Source organism: Mya arenaria, chromosome 12, assembly GCF_026914265.1.
Source record: "Mya arenaria isolate MELC-2E11 chromosome 12, ASM2691426v1".
Taxonomy (NCBI): Eukaryota; Metazoa; Mollusca; class Bivalvia; order Myida; family Myidae; genus Mya; species Mya arenaria.
Genome location: NC_069133.1, coordinates 58444335 through 58463842, shown reverse-complemented (window position 1 = coordinate 58463842; position 19508 = coordinate 58444335). Strand labels below are relative to the sequence as shown.

At 34.7% G+C, this 19508-nt stretch overlaps 1 protein-coding gene across 5 annotated transcripts in view; it reads right to left on the bottom strand.

The window, feature by feature from the left end:
* Positions 1-1008: 1008 nt before the first annotated feature.
* The window catches only part of LOC128211498 (hexokinase-2-like), a 52224-nt gene continuing 33724 nt past the window's right edge, over positions 1009-19508 (bottom strand). For 4 of the 5 annotated variants that reach the window (XM_052916359.1, XM_052916357.1, XM_052916356.1 and 1 more), the window contains exons 2-11: positions 13967-14129; positions 13310-13449; positions 11967-12182; positions 11508-11607; positions 8884-8963; positions 7536-7648; positions 7092-7247; positions 6417-6556; positions 6055-6191; positions 1009-5802 (exon numbers count right to left, since the gene is read on the bottom strand). In XM_052916359.1, the coding sequence (XP_052772319.1) occupies positions 5662-5802; positions 6055-6191; positions 6417-6556; positions 7092-7247; positions 7536-7648; positions 8884-8963; positions 11508-11607; positions 11967-12182; positions 13310-13449; positions 13967-14129 (1386 nt within the window). In that variant the 3' untranslated portion in view covers positions 1009-5661. Of the gene's footprint in view, positions 5803-6054; positions 6192-6416; positions 6557-7091; positions 7248-7535; positions 7649-8883; positions 8964-11507; positions 11608-11966; positions 12183-13309; positions 13450-13966; positions 14130-14426; positions 14561-19508 lie in introns of those variants that run through there. The other variant, XM_052916360.1, reaches the window with a different exon arrangement.

Genomic DNA, 19508 nt, shown 5'->3' with positions numbered 1-19508 from the left:
ATCTGATTGCCCAAACGTACTCTGACATTACCTGACATTATACACACCCATCTGATTGCCCTAACGTACTCCGACATAGCGTGACCTTATACACACCCATCTGATTGCCCTAACGTACTCCGACATAAGGTGACCTTATACACACCCATCTGATTGCCCTAACGTACTCTGACATTGCCTGACATTATACACACCCATCTGATTGCCCTAACGTACTCCGACATAAGGTGACCTTATACACACCCATCTGATTGCCCTAACGTACTCCGACATAAGGTGACCTTATACACACCCATCTGATTGCCCTATCGTACTCCGACATAACGTGACCTTATACACAGCCATCTGATTGCTCTAACGTACTCCGACATAAGGTGAAATTATACACACCCATCTGATTGCTCTAACTCCGACATAAGGTGACATTATACACACCCATCTGATTGCTCTAACTCCGACATAACGTGACCTTATACACACCCATCTGATTGCCCTAACGTACTCTGACATAAGGTGACCTTATACACACCCATCTGATTGCTCTAACGTACTCTGACATAAGGTGACCTTATACACACCCATCTGATTGCCCTAACGTACTCCGACATAACGTGACCTTATACACACCCATCTGATTGCCCTAACGTACTCCGACATAACGTGACCTTATACACACCCATCTGATTGCCCTAACGTACTCCGACATAAGGTGACCTTATACACACCCATCTGATTGCCCTAACGTACTCCGACATAAGGTGACCTTATACACACCCATCTGATTGCCCTAACGTACTCCGACATAAGGTGACCTTATACACACCCATCTGATGGCCCTAACGTACTCCGACTTTACGTGATTTTTTATGCAACAAACAGCCGTAGGCTTTTCAATCCTAGAATCACGTACTTACTAAAATCTGAATTACACATAATTGGCACTCCATGAACCACTGAATGATAACTTCAGGAAACATGTTGAAAAGGGGGCAAAGAAAAAAAGTTGAATAGAGATTTATCATTTATTGTTTTACTTACAATAGAGCACATGACAGACAGAATTGATATAACCAGTACATAATGGCAACTCTAACCAAACTCATACCATTATTCACATTTTGGACACAAAGTTTAATAGGAAAGGGGTGGTATCAAAACCGAATTGACACATACTTCCTAATTGTTGTATTGCCAAAAAGAGTTTTGTATTTGTGAACACCTATTATGTTTATTGTTAGGGACCTGTAATGAACATGTCCACAAATAAACAACTACAATAAGGTCATAAAAAATGGTTAAACAGTCCAGATACAGTCTGCTCTCATATAAATGCTATACCAGCAAGCTAATTAATTCCAAGTGAACAAAATTAACATGGCATTGTACAGAGCTCCATTGTGTGTTCTAACAAAACAAATTACCCAACAAAGGTAGAAACAACAGCTTTATAAGCATACACTGACACACACTCAGAAAACAAGATTACAATCAATTTTCACACAATTCAGTAGAAAAAGAACAAGGAAAATGCTTCATACCTTTATTGATTAAATGTCAAGGTAATAGTTCATGCATTTCAAGTGAAACAAATTTCAAGGTTTTTTTTCAAGACATTTTTAAGTGATAAACTATAAGTTACATCCAGATTTAGCAAAGCATCTAAAAGTTCTTTACAATGTTTTGGAATTTAGTACCCTGCATCTTTTGTTCAACCAAAGAAAATACCTATTTGAAAAATAAAGAAGAAGAAAGAATAACTGAATACAGACATACACAAGAACGCACACCAATAACAAATAATACACAAAATAGGCTACACAAAAAAGGGCTTTTATCCAGCTGCCTAAGAAAAACATGGCCATTCCCTATTGTTTGAACTTCTTTGCTGAATTTATTTCATGGAATGTCCATTGAAATTTGTCGAAGAATTCACTTACCAGGATGTCCTTTGGAATTTGTCACGGACTTTACTAGTCGGGATGTCCATTGGCATTTGTCAAATCCCATTGACTTTTGGGTCAACCCTTATAAGTTACTTAGGCATGATTTTACGAAGTATAGTGTTTCATTTATGTTCCCATCATCAATTTGATTCCCAAAACATCAGAGAAAGGCCATGTTTAGACTAAAGAATTCACATTAAAAAGTTAAAAATTGCATTTCACTTACCCCAACATAACATACAACAGAATACAAGTTTCGTTTAACTAGTTTGTAATTGCTGTTGTTAATGACAACTTGACAACTTAACAAATAAACAAACAATAATATTTAAAAACTGATTAAAACGACTCTGTGTTGATAATTATTGAAAATGTTCATTTAATTTTTCACTTCACATCAACAAAATGCAATAGGAGACAGAAGATAAAATCAATCATTATAATAAAAATTATATTTATAAAATAAAGAGATGCCTGAACCCAGACTATCCTGTGTTAACATACATCAGCAAAGCACCCTAAACAGATCATAAACCCATTACTGTAAAAGTTACATACATTTTGTCAACTGCAATAAATATTAGGTTTTACAGTAATAGGTTCATTCTAGAGAGATAAGTGCACGCAAAAGCCGTGAACAACATAACAAAAATGAAAGACTTGCATTATGATAACATTTCACATGAGTTGGACAATCATCTGGCCCCGATTTCTCGAAACTCCTTAAGTCCCTTATAAAAGGATTAAGATAAGCTCACTATTTTTGTCGTTCAATAATTTGCGCAGTATTTACTTCATTAGTTGCAGATAGGAATTATCTGTATGATAATCGCTATAAACCATTTTTCATTAATCAAAATCCATTTTAAGTACGGTATGTATTTTGACTTATTGAAATAAGCTACTTAATCCTATTAAGCTTTACAAGTTTCGAGAAATTGGGGCAAAAGCTCTGTTTCACGAACAGTTCAAGACAAGTAAGAAATTCCAGCTTGAAATCCTATGATCCAGTTAGAGAATAGCTACACTGAAATCATGTTGCTTAAAATTCCTTGCTTAGCCTGTCGCACAACATTTATGTGAAACCCTTTCCACAGAACAAAGATGGGATTAACACTGAAATTTAATCAACAATTTAATCCTTCACCCAGGATTTTAATTTTAACCTATGACTGAGAAACAGATTGATCTTGGTTTTATTCAATCTCTGCTTTGAGACTAAAAAGAGCAATCCCAGTACCACCTAATGTTTGACAATTCTTAAAATGATAAAAAAACACACCAAAAACTAGGTCTAGTCCTTTGCATTTGTTGTTTGACATTTTACGTTTTCAAATACCCTCGCATATTAGCAAGAATGTTAAGACTTTAAATGAAATCAATTTCTGCGATACATTTGACAAGCTGTCTGATGAATTTTCAATCAATTTCCGCGATATAGTTGACAAGCTGTCTGATGAATTTTCAGACACCAACACCAGTAATTGCAGAACAGTGAAAAAAAAGATAACTTTTTGTTTAATTTACATTTTATTTCACTTATCTACAAAACAAAATCTCTGGAAAAAGCAAAATGATAGTAACAAAGAAAGTGTTTCCATCCATCATTCTTTGTTAAGCTCATCCACCCCAGTACCCAACAACAAAAAGCACCAATGATCTGTTTGCTAAATGTCCGGTTTATGTACATGGAGAATCTTACATCTCATAACGGAATATATTAAAACTGGATGAAAAAAAATCCCGTTCCTTTCTTCTACACTCGAGGGCTATAAAGATTTATTTCTGCAATACAATAGCTTTTAGATCTTAAAAATCTACAATACATAAACTTACAAAGTTGATAATCTATCAGTACGCATATTGTTTTCAGTTGAAAAAAATCACTACAATAAACTTAACATTTATACTTATAAATTAAATATTCATCGTATAATTTTCACAGTGCTAAACTCACCAGATGCTTAACATCGATGGCAATTATGGCTTCAACACATCCATTTTATAAATAAACAACAACATAATAAAGTTGACAAGTGATATAACTAAACATACACATTTCATACTGTAGAATGTCTTTATGGGAGTTCCATTTTTTACGTTGGTCTTTAAAAAATGTCAAATTGTTTGAGGATTAAAATTCCTGATGCTTTTACTTTATCATCAAACATATCGGTATAAGATTATATCTTAGGTTTTAAACATGCAAATGGTTGTTGAAAAAGTATTTGGCCCTTGCAAAGACAGCCTACAGTATGTCCACATAGCAAGTACAGTATCTGACCCTTGCAAAGACAGCCTACAGTATGTCCACATAGCAAGTACAGTATCTGACCCTTGCAAAGACAGCCTACAGTATGTCCACATAGCAAGTACAGTATCTGAAATAGACAGCCTACAGTATGTCCACATAGCAAGTACAGTATCTGAAATAGACTGATATAGTTTTCTTTGGAAGATAGACATTTATCACAAATAGGAATATTGAACAGATATGTAGAATATTCATACTGAGTTCTAGGGGAAAACATTTTACACATGCACTCATAAATAGTGGAATAACATAACACTGGTTGACTAAGTCCTGGGGCCCCACTTTAATAAGGGATCTCAGTCGAAAATGTCAACAATCTTATGTCTCTAGGACGGTCACAGTTTGCACCAACACAAATGATGTTTTTATTTCCTTAGCTGTGTTTTCAACTTAAATTTACATACAATTTAAACATTTAGAAAAAATCACAAAAATACGTCCCCCGAGACAATTTCTCTTCACGACCAAGATCTTTACTGAAAGAGGCCCTTGGTAATGATCTAAGTAACAAGTCAATTACTCCATGACTACCTTTATAATTCATACCATCAAACAATCATTTTCTATTCTTCGTTCTATAGTTATTGTAGAATTGGTATTGCCTTTTTTTGTTGAACATAAAGCAATGCAAAATCAACAATTCATAATAATTTTTTTGAGCTCCATTTAAATGTCAGCTGTAAGTTCAGATATTAATCACTCTCAAATCTGTTACCTGGATAAAAAACGGTAAGAAAATGTGCCTCTTAGGTGATACTCAAACCATGACCTCCTGGGTGAGACACCTACCGGTATATTACAAGAAAGGTCTCACCCTTATGGGGCTCGAGCCAATACCTCTTCGTTGAAACATTTATATCACACAGCTCTCATCAACTAAAAACTTCAGTTTGAGATTCAAAAGTTTTGATGCACTGTAAGGTGAAAAGTGAAGCAATCATTTGTGACAAAAAATGGCTGCTACTTTAAGTAAAATCATCCTATATCTACAATAAACAAGCAAAAACTATATAAAGATCATTGGGAAATGGCTCTGGCTATGAAATGTTTACCATTTGCACTATCTCACAAAATCCTAGCTTTGTTTTGCTTTTGTATATAATGTTTTGTCTATCTAATCAATTCTTGAAAAGCAGCAAGGCTAATTAAGGAAGGATAGTTATATATGCTGTAAAGCTCAGGAGCTTTCATCATGATTTCTTGAAGGAAAAACACAGCCAGCTGTTGTCCACATGTAGATATCTCGTTGATTTGATCGATATTTCTGTATTTACAAAGTGTCAAATATGGCTATCAACATTCTGCGGGCTTGTTAGCTGTATGATTCTTCATATATTGAGAGAAGTTTACATCTGCTCTGGAATTGACTTGATATCAAGTATCTCAAAATCGAAATGTTGTGTTCTACGTGTCGACGGCAAGGTTGTGCATTCCGTTGGCGAGTTCTTGTTGTTTGTTTTGTTTCTCCTCTGCAACTCTGTGTGCAACGGCGGCCACCAATGCAGCACCTTTCCCACTGCCGTCATGTGACAACATCAGACGGAACTGAAATAAATAAAACAATTGGCATTTAGTAAGAGACATTGATTTTCAAGTAAAACAAAGACATACAGCAAAAGCTATTTTACTATAGATCAAGTCACGCCCCTCTGGAATCATTAACTTCATGAAACCTCCCCAGCAGATTGTGTTAATAAATTTGCTTCATTCTAAGTTTAAGTACTTGTCTTATTTCTTGACGAAATATTATTGTTACAGGCCAAACAATAGGAACAACACTTGAAAGCTCCTGCCTACCGTGATGCCTGGATTAACCAGCTGCTGTATTCTCTCCATCATCAGGTCGTGGAAGTGAGGATGGAACCGGTACAGGGAACCGTCCACTGCTACAGCCACATCTGGGCGACCCATCTTGTTCAACAGACATGCGATTCCTGAAACAAGGGGCAGTTACTCTTGTAAAATATTGTGAAACATAAATTCATGTCCAACCCATACACTCATACTTCATTTTTGCAAACTAGGCGCCCTCCCACAACTAGTGAAGAATTCAACCTTGCTACATTGTAGCTTCTGTGAGTATTATAAAGAATCTTTGAAGGCTGAACATGTTCTAATTTAACTACAATTGTCCTTATATACCATCATAAGCTACGTACCAGCTGAGGCAAGATATGCGGCTCTTGTAGAGATGAGACAGCACACATGTTGAACGATACGACAATCCTCTTCTGTGTGATTGGGAATCTCCAATTCCTCGAACACTTGCTTTGTGTTCTTGAAGTGGTCATCCACATCACTGAAATTGAAGACATTGACTGAATCAATAAAACATAACCAAGGATTAACTGCACTCGCAGGGAGTTGCACACAGAATTGCATACAATGTACAAAAGGTCATGTTATACATATTACAAACCTGGCAAGAATCTAGAGTGAAAAATAGAGAAAATTCAATTCTAAACCAAGTTCTTTATAGAACAAGCCTCTGTATATTTTGTTCTTATCGAGGAAGTCTTTAAACAGTGATACACTTTCAAAAATCTCTTCATTAGTTCACAGAATGACAATCCTGGCACTATCACATCTGGCCCCAACTTATCCAAATATCTTAAGCATAACAGATTTAATTAGCATCTAGGCAAATTACTTGCTTAAAACTTGATTTTACAATAATAATCATAAAGTGGTTTCCTTTGAAATGCTCAAAACTCTTCAGAATGAGAAATTACGCTTCGCTTGATCCTGTTATAAGGGCCGGGAGATATTTTGAGAATAGTGGAACACATGTAGGGTAACCTTAGTTGCTTTATAAGATAACACCTCATCCTTACCTCTCTATTTCAGAAACGTATTTCGTGTAGAATCGTCCCATCTGTTTAAGCTCCTCTGACCCTCGTCCACCGAACAACAGGCCGTGTTTCACGAGCTTCACAAGCACAAGTCGAACAATCTCGCCCATGTACATACCAGAGATCATCTTCTCATACCTGTGAACAAGGGCAAATATTTCATAACAATAATAATCCTTGGTGTTCAATGTTGTGTTTTCCTAATTGTTTAGGCATGAGTCAAGCTATCTCCTATAACTGTATATTATCCATGTTAGCAGTCTATTTAGTTTAGGACAGCTATTATGAATTTATCTTAAATGACTCACTCTTGAAGTATTATTGAGAAGCTCTGAGACTTTGATATTACAACACCTCATTACATAGTTGTTTTCTGCCAGTTCTCAAATAAACACCACACCATGGGTCAGTCTGGGCAGCACTTACACTTGTTTTCCAGGGTTTATCGAGCGTTTGTCAACTTTCTGGTCGTACTCTGTCATGATGAAGTTGAGGGCCCCGTCATCTCCAAATGCTCCCCACTCGGTGTTAATGATCACCTAGAAAGTAATCATTTAAATTGAGACTGATATTACACTCAGAAAACAAATGTTCATGTCAATTTTCATTCCTTAAAGGGCAGATATTTATGCTGCTTTTATACCTTGAAGAAAAAGAACAATTATCTGCTGCACCTTTTCAATAAAACGTTCAGAAATAGAAATCATGTAAATGTTTTGCCACTTAAGGCTCATTTTGTTATTGAGAATATCGAATGTCATCTATTTCCATTTCCATACTTGGAACAATTTCTCAGTTGAACTATTTTACTCATCCTCGGGGATTTACAGTAAGCAATAACACATCCCTGAATTAACACCTGGGTGTATGTGAAGTTGCTTCGGAAATGTCATATAAACACCTTTTTAGCTGTGAAATGACACCCAAGTTTCATTTTCTGGTCCAATGTTTTGCAAATCCGGCAAGTACAACCTCATGTTCAAGGTGAAATGGGAAGAGAAACACAAACAAGAAGGTTTAATCTCAGGAACAGCTTCTATGTGTTTTTGTAACTTTATATAAGTGTAACTTTATATAAGATCTCTAGAAACGACTATGGTATATCTTTTGGCACGAATGTGAATATTAGTCATAAATTCTGTTTTGCATACTGGAAAAGTATATGTTCTGGTAAATATCATTTCTGGCTTTAAACTCTGCTGTTGTCCGCAGATAGACTGATAACAATGGATTTCACATTATCTTCGTTATAACAAAAGTTCAACAAGCCGATACCAAAGCATATATGTTGTTTCCTTTCTCATTTCATCAAAGAAAAACACTTATTTTTTTGCAAAAGGAATGGGACTTGTTACGTAATTTTTTTGTCGAAGTTCACCACAAGTATATTTAGTATAATGCTGAAGCCTGTATTTAATTGAAATCATTGAACTGTTTGTGAGTAATTGCCAAGGTAGAAAAGTTTTAATGAGGACGATGCCCGTTCCGACACCAAGGCTATAACAAGAGCGTGGTAGAACGAACACAAACACTTGTCTGATGGTTTTTGTATTTTAACAACGGGCATTCCTCAATAATTATAAAAATGCTGCTATACAATAGTTATATTATCTCTGTTCATTTGAATATCTTGAATGGTTTCAAGTTATGGCCAAAGTCTGATGCCACTGGAGATGACATTGACACGGGAGCTATCACATTTCCTTGTCTTTCTAGTGCAAAATAAAACAGACAAGCTTTCAATACTCTTGAAGACATAATCTGGGAAGTTTACCTGTTGCGGCTCATCCCAATCTCCGTCCCAGAGTCCCACATTCTCCAGCCGCTCGATGTAACACGCATTTGTCCCCGTTCCTGAAGATAATAAACACATTCAATTCATATTTTTTCATAAAGTACTAACGTTAAAGACCTTGGGATGATATTGGCTTTGATTGTTGTAAACCGATCTTATTGTTTCAGCATTCGTCACTGTTCCTTAATAAGGGTATAAATTAAAAATTTAAGACTTATTAGTTCGTATTAATTCATTTATTCTCTAATTTATTTCTTTTTTAGCCCATTTTTTTGCTAGTTACTGGATAATCTATGTTATGTAGGAAAATAGCTATAAGCTAGTGTTAAATATGTTTATCATAAAGGGCTTGAAATAAAGATTATCTTATCTTATAACATAATAAATCACAACTTTCAAACGTTTATTATTCAAACTTCAATCTGATGCCAACTCTCGGTCCATTTTGTTCTCAGATGGTCTTATACACTTGAAATATTCGGCAATTTATGACCAGAACATGTTTTAAAGCTCCATTATGTTCAAATAATGTCTCACATAAAGGATGGTTATCGGCCGCACCCTTCTCATTGAAACATACAGAAATATAATAGGGTGAATTATTTGCATATGTAGCAGTTACTTCCGTGACTGTGTTAGCTCCATGTAAATGTTTATACAGAATGTACATTTTTATTTTATTATAATTATTATTATGTTAATTAAGTCATCTACCATGATATGAATACAAGCATGGACTGTCATTAAATATCATAATACTGGAATAGTGCCATGTAGTTTAAAAAGACATTCTTTTCAAACAAGAAAGATGTCGGACATTTTAAACTTTGTTTGAATATAAACTTTGTCACAGAGCCAAATTCAAAACCAATAGAATAGAATGTAAATGTTATGGAATATTTTTCACCTTCATATTTACATTGCCAACTTAAAGAACAAAATGTCTTTAGTATCACATGGAACATCGCCATTTAAAGCTGGCATATTTTCAAATCATGTGTCAGTATTTATAAAAGTCTTGGACGTAAGGACTTATATAATTATACCAAATATGGGCCAATCTTTGGTCACGTTGAATAAGTAGGGTGTAAAAAAGCCTTCCAAAAAGGTTTAAACCGTTTTGAACATACTGAATAATTCATAGACCCTTTGTGATCAGGTTATCTGTTAGCAATTTTCAGACCTAACTGCAAATATATGATTTTGACTATATAAAAAGAATTGATAAAATTGATTGAAAATATAGTGGTTAGAATTTTGTTTGTTTCAAACCAAACTCTGTTGTTATGGTTACACTATTTGAAAAATGTGAACATGTATTACTAACATTATTTAATATAATGAATAATTATGTGTTACCGATTATAATGACATTGCATTAAATACTTGAAGACAATAAGTCAATGCATGAGAATCAAATTTCAAAACAAAACATAATTACTTGATTTGGGACCCATTGTGGAACAGGACAAAAAAATCCACAGATCAAATCTTGTGTAATACGTTCTTTGAAAAGCTATCAGGTAGATCATTTTTGATAAACTATTCCTATTGTTTTTTAAAAGGTTTCGGTCAAATCATTTCAAACGTTATCTGATTAGCATAAATACCTGCCAACTTTGTGAATTAATTTAGGCTCCGAGGACTTTAAATAACATTCTTCAGATCTTTTAGTGGAGGTAAAAAAAACATTATTGAAGTACTGGTTTACTGACCTAAAAAATGTTAATGGACAAATAAGAATACCCTTGCCATCATTCGATGGTAAAAATATAAAACGTAGATAAACAGAGGTACAATAAACGTCACAGAATTATGGCAGAATAATGACCCAAGTCCAAAGCCAAAAAAAATCCTGAATTATAAAGGTTTATTATGAAACTAATCATGCTTCTTTTTTGGCATATTTGTAAATCTTTTTTGTCAGTGTTTAATAACATGGTTTAACCTGTTACCCTTTCAAGTAACATTACTAGCAGGAATATTTGGCACAAGAAAAATTTACTTCATATATAATAGGGATTAAAACTTCATGTAAACTTTTTGCTTACATTTTAATTATGTCAGAAACTAATCCTGTTAATCTATCCTCAGATAGAATATTTCTATTAACTATGATGACTTGTGTAAATGCCAACAAACTGCCCAGAGACTGATATAAGCTGGCTATTGAAATTACCTTAAATAAATTGCATGTCTGCATATGCTTACAACAAACAAGTACATCAAGATATGAATGCACAAATGCATTGAATACACGCATTATTGATAAGGCTTGGCAATTTGTCTACCATATATTTACCTGATGTTTAATACAAAGATAAGTAAGCCAGACAGTTGTTATACAAATACCAGACAATATAAAATGCCCCTTGTTATTTCAAGAGTACATATGTCACTCCAGACATGCGTGCAAGTGGACATGTGGTCAGATGGAAGATTAGCCTTGACCCCCAAATCCCTCCCAGACCAAGAAGTGCTAATAGGAGGCCTGATTTTAAACATAATCAAAACCAAAGCCTTTTCACTGTGGATTTATATATGACTCTATGATATTAAATCAGATCCATTATGAGGGGAGAGATAACTTATGGCCAACTTACCGAGGATAAGACCTATTGCACAAAGATTATCACTGTGGGCACAGGACATGAGCGCTCCCACCGTATCATTGATCACAGCCATGCAGTTCACCTTGATGTCCTGTAATACAAAAACGCAATTATATATGCAACGCGATTAACCCAACGTAAGGTAACAAAACTTCATATACATCTGTCTGAGAATAGCAAGCTATCATGTCCTATTTTAAGATGCAAGTTAAAGCTAGTATAAGATGAGAAAACTTTATAGAACTGTCGTGGGTTCACTTCCAGCTAATCATTGCACCTACTAAAGTACGACACTTGCACTGACTCAACTCAAAGAAGGAACTCAATCCTGATTCTAATCATAGTATGGATCTTTTTCTATCTGAACAAGAATTACTGAACTAAGATATAAAGATGGTCAATAAAGCTTGATCAAATTTTTCAAAATACATTTCTTTTTAATAGACCTACCCCTCTCCTTTCAATCGCCTCATGCAGAAGCTGAACGATATCGTTCCCTTCTACCCCCTCGCACTTGAAGCCCTTCGTCCAGCTCGTGAGAATGGCTTTATCGAGCCCGGCTTGTCTGCACGGGAAACTGAAAGTGAACCCCAAAGGCAACACCTTGTCAATGAGATTGTGGTCCTTCATGAACTTGAAGATGCACTCAGCGATGTGGTCGAACAACTGGAACAGAGGACAGACAAAGGATAACAACAGGAGTTTTGTAGGATTTCTTTTCTAGTATCTACTAATTTTCTATCCATTTTGAAGGGTGCAGACAAAGTATCACTCATTTCAAACTGGGCTCATATATCTGTTTTACAGTGTCTATGAAAATGGCATACAAAAACAATGTTGATATGATTAATATGAATTTGCCTTGCCTACAGTGCTTCATATTTGACGCAGGCATTGCACAAATAATTCAAATCTCTAACTTTATTGGCAAACCATTATATCAACAATGCCTTTGGCCAACAACAAACAATATTATTCTTAAATCTCATTTATAAAATATTATTTATTTTCTCAGTGCAAAGAGGTCATTCAAACACAGTCACTTTTCTTCCATGTCATGTCTCCAAAAATATGATAATGAGGTCTATTTATGGCAAGCAATTTACAATCCACTACATACAGACTGACCATTAACATAGTAGATTAATTACAATCAACTAAATGGATCTCACCCCTGACCAAATACTTCAAAATAAATTGAAGTAATTAATCAAGCTCTACATAAGAAAATGGTCAGATTTCAGAGAGAGGATGTTAGGGGTCACTCTGATGAAGGTTAGTTGAAAGTCATACTAAAAGGTGAATGATAGAAAGTCAGCCAGTTGAGGGCCGACAAGCAATTTTTTAAACTTGTCATCACTTTAGTAGCCTTTTTCTTTTTTCTAGTTCATGAAAGAATTGCAGAATGGGTCGAATATTATTTTTTGAATTTCCAGATAAGCTGTATTTAAATCGCCATTTCAGTCCCCACTCCCCGACCATCTCCCTCAAAACACCTCACCTCTCAACAAAAGACCTCAAGCAAATCTTCTCCATTTCTTAGTAAAATTTTAGACAGAGCAATAGGACTTCCTACTTAAGTGTGTATTGTCACTGAGAATATGTGTACCATTCTCCTGGGAATATTCACGTTTTTCAAGCCGTGGTTAAGATTCAAGTACTCTCACACTGCCAAAGAAATCAACAACGCCGCTGTTGGCATATCTGCAACAACACCACGGCTATGACAACACCTCTTTTTTTTCTTCCAACAACAGACATGCTAAAAAATATTCCCCTTAACAAAATAGTACCTGAGTTCCGGAGCCCAGCATGATGTTTTGGGGTATCAGGAATATTTTACTCTCCATCTTCACTTCCTTCCCGTCCAGTGAGACGAGCAACACGCGGAAGTTTGTGCCACCAAGATCAAGGGCAAGAAAGTCACCTTTCTCTGTAATAAATAAAAAAGTAGATGCATATGACTGATTTTCATCTTTTTTATTATTTGTATATTCAATTTATTCGTCCGAAGCTGTTTGTTTCAAAGGCTTAAGTCTCCTTTCTCTGTGATTAAGAAGCATGTATGGTATAGCGGCCTGCTTAGAGAACAGTTCTTGATATAAATAATAATTATTATTATTACCCCATTTTCTTAATGTCTCAAGGTAGCGTTTGTCATTTACCCCAGAAAATCACTACCACACTTAGATTGGTTTTTCTTCTAATAAATGATCTAATGGGGACACTTGAGGCACCAGTATCTTTATGGCTTAACTTATTTTTTTAAATCAACTATTGATTACAATTATCCAATGACTTATCAAAGAAATCTGGATAAAACAACTCATAACACATTAAATATGTAAAAGTCAGTGACTGGAAGACTGAAGATGAACTGTGAGGATCTCCTCAACACTTGTGACTTAATGAGATTTCCCTTCCTGTATCGTCGTCCCAGTAATTCCTACCTGTGCCGTCGGGGACATGTTTCACGTATGTCTGGAACATCTTGACGCGGGCCTTAGGGTGGGTCTCTTTGCCGAGCCCTTTGTTGAAGTTGTCCAGCATTTTGTCCATGATCTTGTGGTAGTCATCGTCACTAAGGATGAATGGACGGACAATGTTCTCAATCTGCAATTATACAAGGAAGCAATGTTTTAAATATAGATGAAATATTTACGTCATATTTTAACACAACTTTTTCTCTTATAGCAATTCTTTCTCTTCAGAATTATCTTCTCTGCGAAGCATCAGCTCACATATATTTGGTCATAATTTTCATTTTCTTTTAACCTTTTTACAAAGATGAAATCAAACAATGGTAATAATATGTAAATAATTCATATTTGCCGACTTTGAACCAAAAGTCCTTTGATACAAAAAACCTATAAAAAAATCTTAGAATTTTAAAATTCTAAATTAATTCACCTTTCTCAAATACCCACACGAAATCACCATCACACAATCACATGATATTCCCCACACTACTACCAGTCATAGGCAAATCAAATTATTCATATGACTACACACTCAATACATGGAAATCCTAGAAGGGAAGTTTTCCTAAAAATATCAACAGTTCATTTATGGCACAGGATCAAGAATTTTTAGTACTCTTATTAGAAGAGAATACAAGACATAAGTTAGCTGATATAATCAATAGATATCAATAGTTTTAATTAAAATTGATAAACCCTCCAGCACTTATCACAGCACAATCAGCACACATTCGTGACCATTCATAATTAATAACTATCATGACCAACATCATTTCACAATGGAATGAAAACAAACAACAATGACAAATTGTGGCATTTCATGAACTGTATATCTGAAGAAATGATTCCTACAGCAGCATAATGATTTGAATCTATATACATTTCTTTGATTCAAAATGGGACAAGAAACACAGATACCTCTGTTTTGCCTCATGTTTTAGCGAAACAGCATTACTCATTTCTTAAATGTCCGTCTCCTTATAGGGTAATTGTGAAAACCAGGAAGACTTATTCAAGCTTTGCGTTAATTTTCAAGGCCGTTCTCAATTGCCGTCTTTGTGTTTGTTATACATGACAGAACACTAAGAAATTTCTTTCATCCTCATGATTATATTTAGAATGTTATATGACTGTTTGTCACACAATTTATAAACTAATAATTAAAGTTCCTTTTAAGGAAAACATTGAGTTTTTATTCCATCAGTTCAAGTAGATAAAGCAATTCTTATTTATCATGATATGTACTTGCTATTTCTAACATGTCTGAAGCAGAGAAGATAAGATTATTTACTTGCATAAAAGCCCTAAGAAAGAAACTGCCTTAAAAGCTGTATTCATTTCAAACAAGGTAATACATTATTGAATTCATCAATGAGTCAACGTCCTAACCTCAACTTACCAAGTCTGGGTTGGCCAGTACAGGATGATGAAATAGTTTCTCATTGGAGACAGACTGATTATGCACTGTTCCTAAACGGGACATTATATGGTCGCATTATCACATGCATTTGAATTTAATGGGAAGTAATTATAGCTAGAACGAAATAATAAACGTTTTGCTCATGGGACAGACTGATAATAACGGACACTCAGTAAGCCAGCTGCCATATTTAAAAAACATCTTAAACCATTTCCTTACTTAAGTTGATTTCCTAAAATTTACATAGTCAAGTTAAAAGGAAACGATATAGTTTTTTTAACATAAGAGTATGTTTCTCTGAAATAAAGTCAATGAAACTAAACTGTTTGGGAAAATGTGGGTTATTACATCATATGAGCAGTGAGATACTAAAACCAGGGAAAGGACTTAAGTAAGGACATGAGGATGTTTAATAAATACCAGCCCTGGACAGCAATTGAAAAGAAAGCAACATAGGTGCTCAAAGAATGGCTTAGGGTCAACAGGTAGTGTTGACCAAGATAAACAGAACTTCGATGGGGAGGACGCTGATTATGAAATGTCCATGCACAATGAGGTGGAATGACTCTGTCGCCTTTCCTGGATGTCAAAGAACGCACTGAATAATCAATTGTCAAACAACATTTAATTCTGATTTCCTTAAATTTTGAATTTATAAGGTTAATTGGTTGGTTGGCGGTCATCGAGCTAGACAAGTGAGAGTCCACCTCATCAGTGTGACCACGACACTCACGCTATGGTTACATCATGTTTTCAACATTGAATAAAACATGTGACCCAAATGAATGATGTAACTCCATACCGTTCTATGTTCATGTGACCCAATTGAATGAAGTAACTCCATACCATTCTATGTTCATGTGACCCAAATGAATGATGTAACTCCATACCGTTCTATGTTCATGTGACCCAAATGAATGAAGTAACTCCATACCATTCTATGTTCATGTGACCCAAATGAATGAAGTAACTCCAATTCGTTCTATGTTCATGTGACCCAAATGAAAGAAGTAACTCCATACTGTTCTATGTTCATGTGACCCAAATGAATGAAGTAACTCCATACCATTCTATGTTCATGTGACCCAAATGAATGAAGTAACTCCAATTCGTTCTATGTTCATGTGACCCAAATGAATGAAGTAACTCCATACCATTCTATGTTCATGTGACCCAAATGAATGAAGTAACTCCATACCGTTCTATGTTCATGTGACCCAAATGAATGAAGTAACTCCATACCGTTCTATGTTCATGTGACCCAAATGAATGAAGTAACTCCATACCGTTCTATGTTCATGTGACCCAAATGAATGAAGTAACTCCATACCGTTCTATGTTCATGTGACCCAAATGAATGAAGTAACTCCATATTGTTCTATGTTCATGTGACTCAAATGAAAGAAGTAACTCCATACCGTTCTATGTTCATGTTTGTCGTGCCTGTGTTTATGGGCATGCCTCACTGTTTCTACTTCGTTGCTTTCCTCGAAAACCATGGCAGCTGTTTTTCTTGTAATTACATTCACTTAGACTTGTTTCTGTCACATGGTATTAAAGCTCATTCATAATTTATTTCCATTATAACAATTTATAACAACCATAATAAACTGTTTGTCCATATGTCCACAATAGCGATCTTTTAGTTCGACTATTTCACTGTAAAATGTATGCTAACAAAACAATATCATAACAAGTCCCAAATACTGATTTTTCTCTTCCTAAATATTACAAATTCATCTTAGTTATGCACCACATATTTCCATCTCAAAATATTTATTGAAGGGTACATGTTAAATTGACTTACATCAACCTATTGAACACAAACAGAATGGTTACACCATAAAAACCTATACATGAGTGAACTCCATTTACAATTCAGAAAAAAAGACCTGTTTATAAAAGCTATGATGTGTGGGTGCGATCCAAGATTTTATCGCCTCCATTTATTGAATACCAATTAATGTATAACGTACATGTTCAAGTATAAGGTACATTAACAGCTGTGCCAATAGAGAGGTTTCTCTGAATACACTTGATTCTATATTATCATATTTAATGAAAAATATATAAACAAAGAAGTAAAATTATCTTGTTTTCTTCATGTCGTCATGCTTATGTAATTCAGTTCACAATGTGGAGACAGCGGATACTTATATATTTAAATTAAATCACCCTGGAGTCTGAACTGTTCATCTGTAGAAACCAGCACTTATATAACTTTGTAAGCATCATATTTGTTAACTTTCAAATCTGTTATACCCTGGTACTTATAATCATAGACACATTTGTGATATGCAGTATTTCTATCAACATTCAATACACGTGTTTCAGCTGTCACGATTTGTCTAAATATATGAGCATGTTACAAAATTGTCCACCTTTAAAAGTTAACATTGATGCGGTTAACTTAAATGAAATTCTGAACAATCCGCCCAATGTGTTTTAACTTAACAAAGATTTTACATATTAAATTGATTTTCTAGTATTATTAATATAAAAATAATATCATGGAACAAAATTATGCAACCTTCAATAAACTATGTATATGTTTTTCACATAATCATTCAACCTGCTTAGAACTATTAAATCGATGTTATGCTTTTCCCTCATAAAATTCACGAACCATATACCAATAACAGATAGAAATCTTTATTTTCTGAAGTGAAGACCATTTTTCAGGTTTCAATGGTTGAAAATGTTTTTCTGTTCAGTAAGCAAGACATTGTAAACATCATATTATTACATTAATTTCAATGTTCAGACAGTTCCAGCGAGCGAATAAATTAATTTCATTGATAACATAATAGCACCAATTACAATTTGTCCAAAAAAAATCCCCATTTATTTTGTAAGTAAACAGGAAACACGTTGACAGACTTATTAATGATTCAAGAGGCTATAATCAATACACTTGTCTGTACTGAAAGAAATTGCGTCATTCCCCATTCCCGTCATTCCCGTTATTCAGCAAAGGCTTTTGTACGATCTATATTGATCCTCTCGACCATTGATTTCAATGTAACATGGTAAGAAAAGGCTTGCAGATGTGCATGAATAAAACACTACACAGCCAATCCTTATGCAGTGCATTTATTGTTGTAAATCAGTGTTCATAAGGAAGCGATGCTTTCTTTAGTGTTTAGTTTAAAATTTGGAAGAACAATTCTTTATATAGGAACAATTATCTTCTTTACATAATTTTTTTTGTTAACCTCAATTAAGTTTTTCTTGAAGACAAACATTGATCATAAACAGGCAACCAAGTTCTAAGAAAGGCACAGCTATTGTATTTGTAGCTATTCTACAACATTCTAAGTGGAATATAATTAAGAACAGATGCTTTTCTCTGATCCCTGTATGTTAGACACCTGCATAATGCCAGTGTTGTCTTATCATCTTTATCACAAAAAACAAAGTAAGCATAATTATTACAGCAATTAATTATCATCTGACGTAAGACAACAACCATAACGCATCCTTGGCCATGTAAGTCTACGTCATGTTGTGTCAGACCTATTAATATATCGCTCCACATTAATATGCGCACACACATTTATAAGTCACTGATTTTCAGTTGTTACTGCATTCATCGATGTTACTTAAAAACAGTAACTGTTTTATATATTTTTTTTTTTTTTTAAATTACACAGTTTATTTGCTTCGTTTAGAATGCAATACAAGGTCTGCACAAACAATACGAGGATGGCACAAACAGGTTGTGAACTGATTGCCAAAACATTACAAACAATATTAATCAGAATCAATACCTGAACATGAACTTTGAACAATGAGAACACAAACTGCAGTACACAGAAACACTTCGAAACAGTTCCACAAAGAGAACATAACCGAGTCTGCAGGACAAAAATATCTAACTTACTGATTTTTTCCGGCGTAAAAGTTTGCTTGTCATGATTCAGACTGAAAGATGAAAGTCAGCACAATCATACATATACAGTCAAAACCTGTTGGCTCGATATCGCTTGGCTCGATTTTCTTATTGGCTGGAGCTGTATGAAAAGGACCAATATTGTTTTACTCTTCGTCAGCATTCTGCTTGGCTCGATATTCGCGAGGCTCAAAGTATTT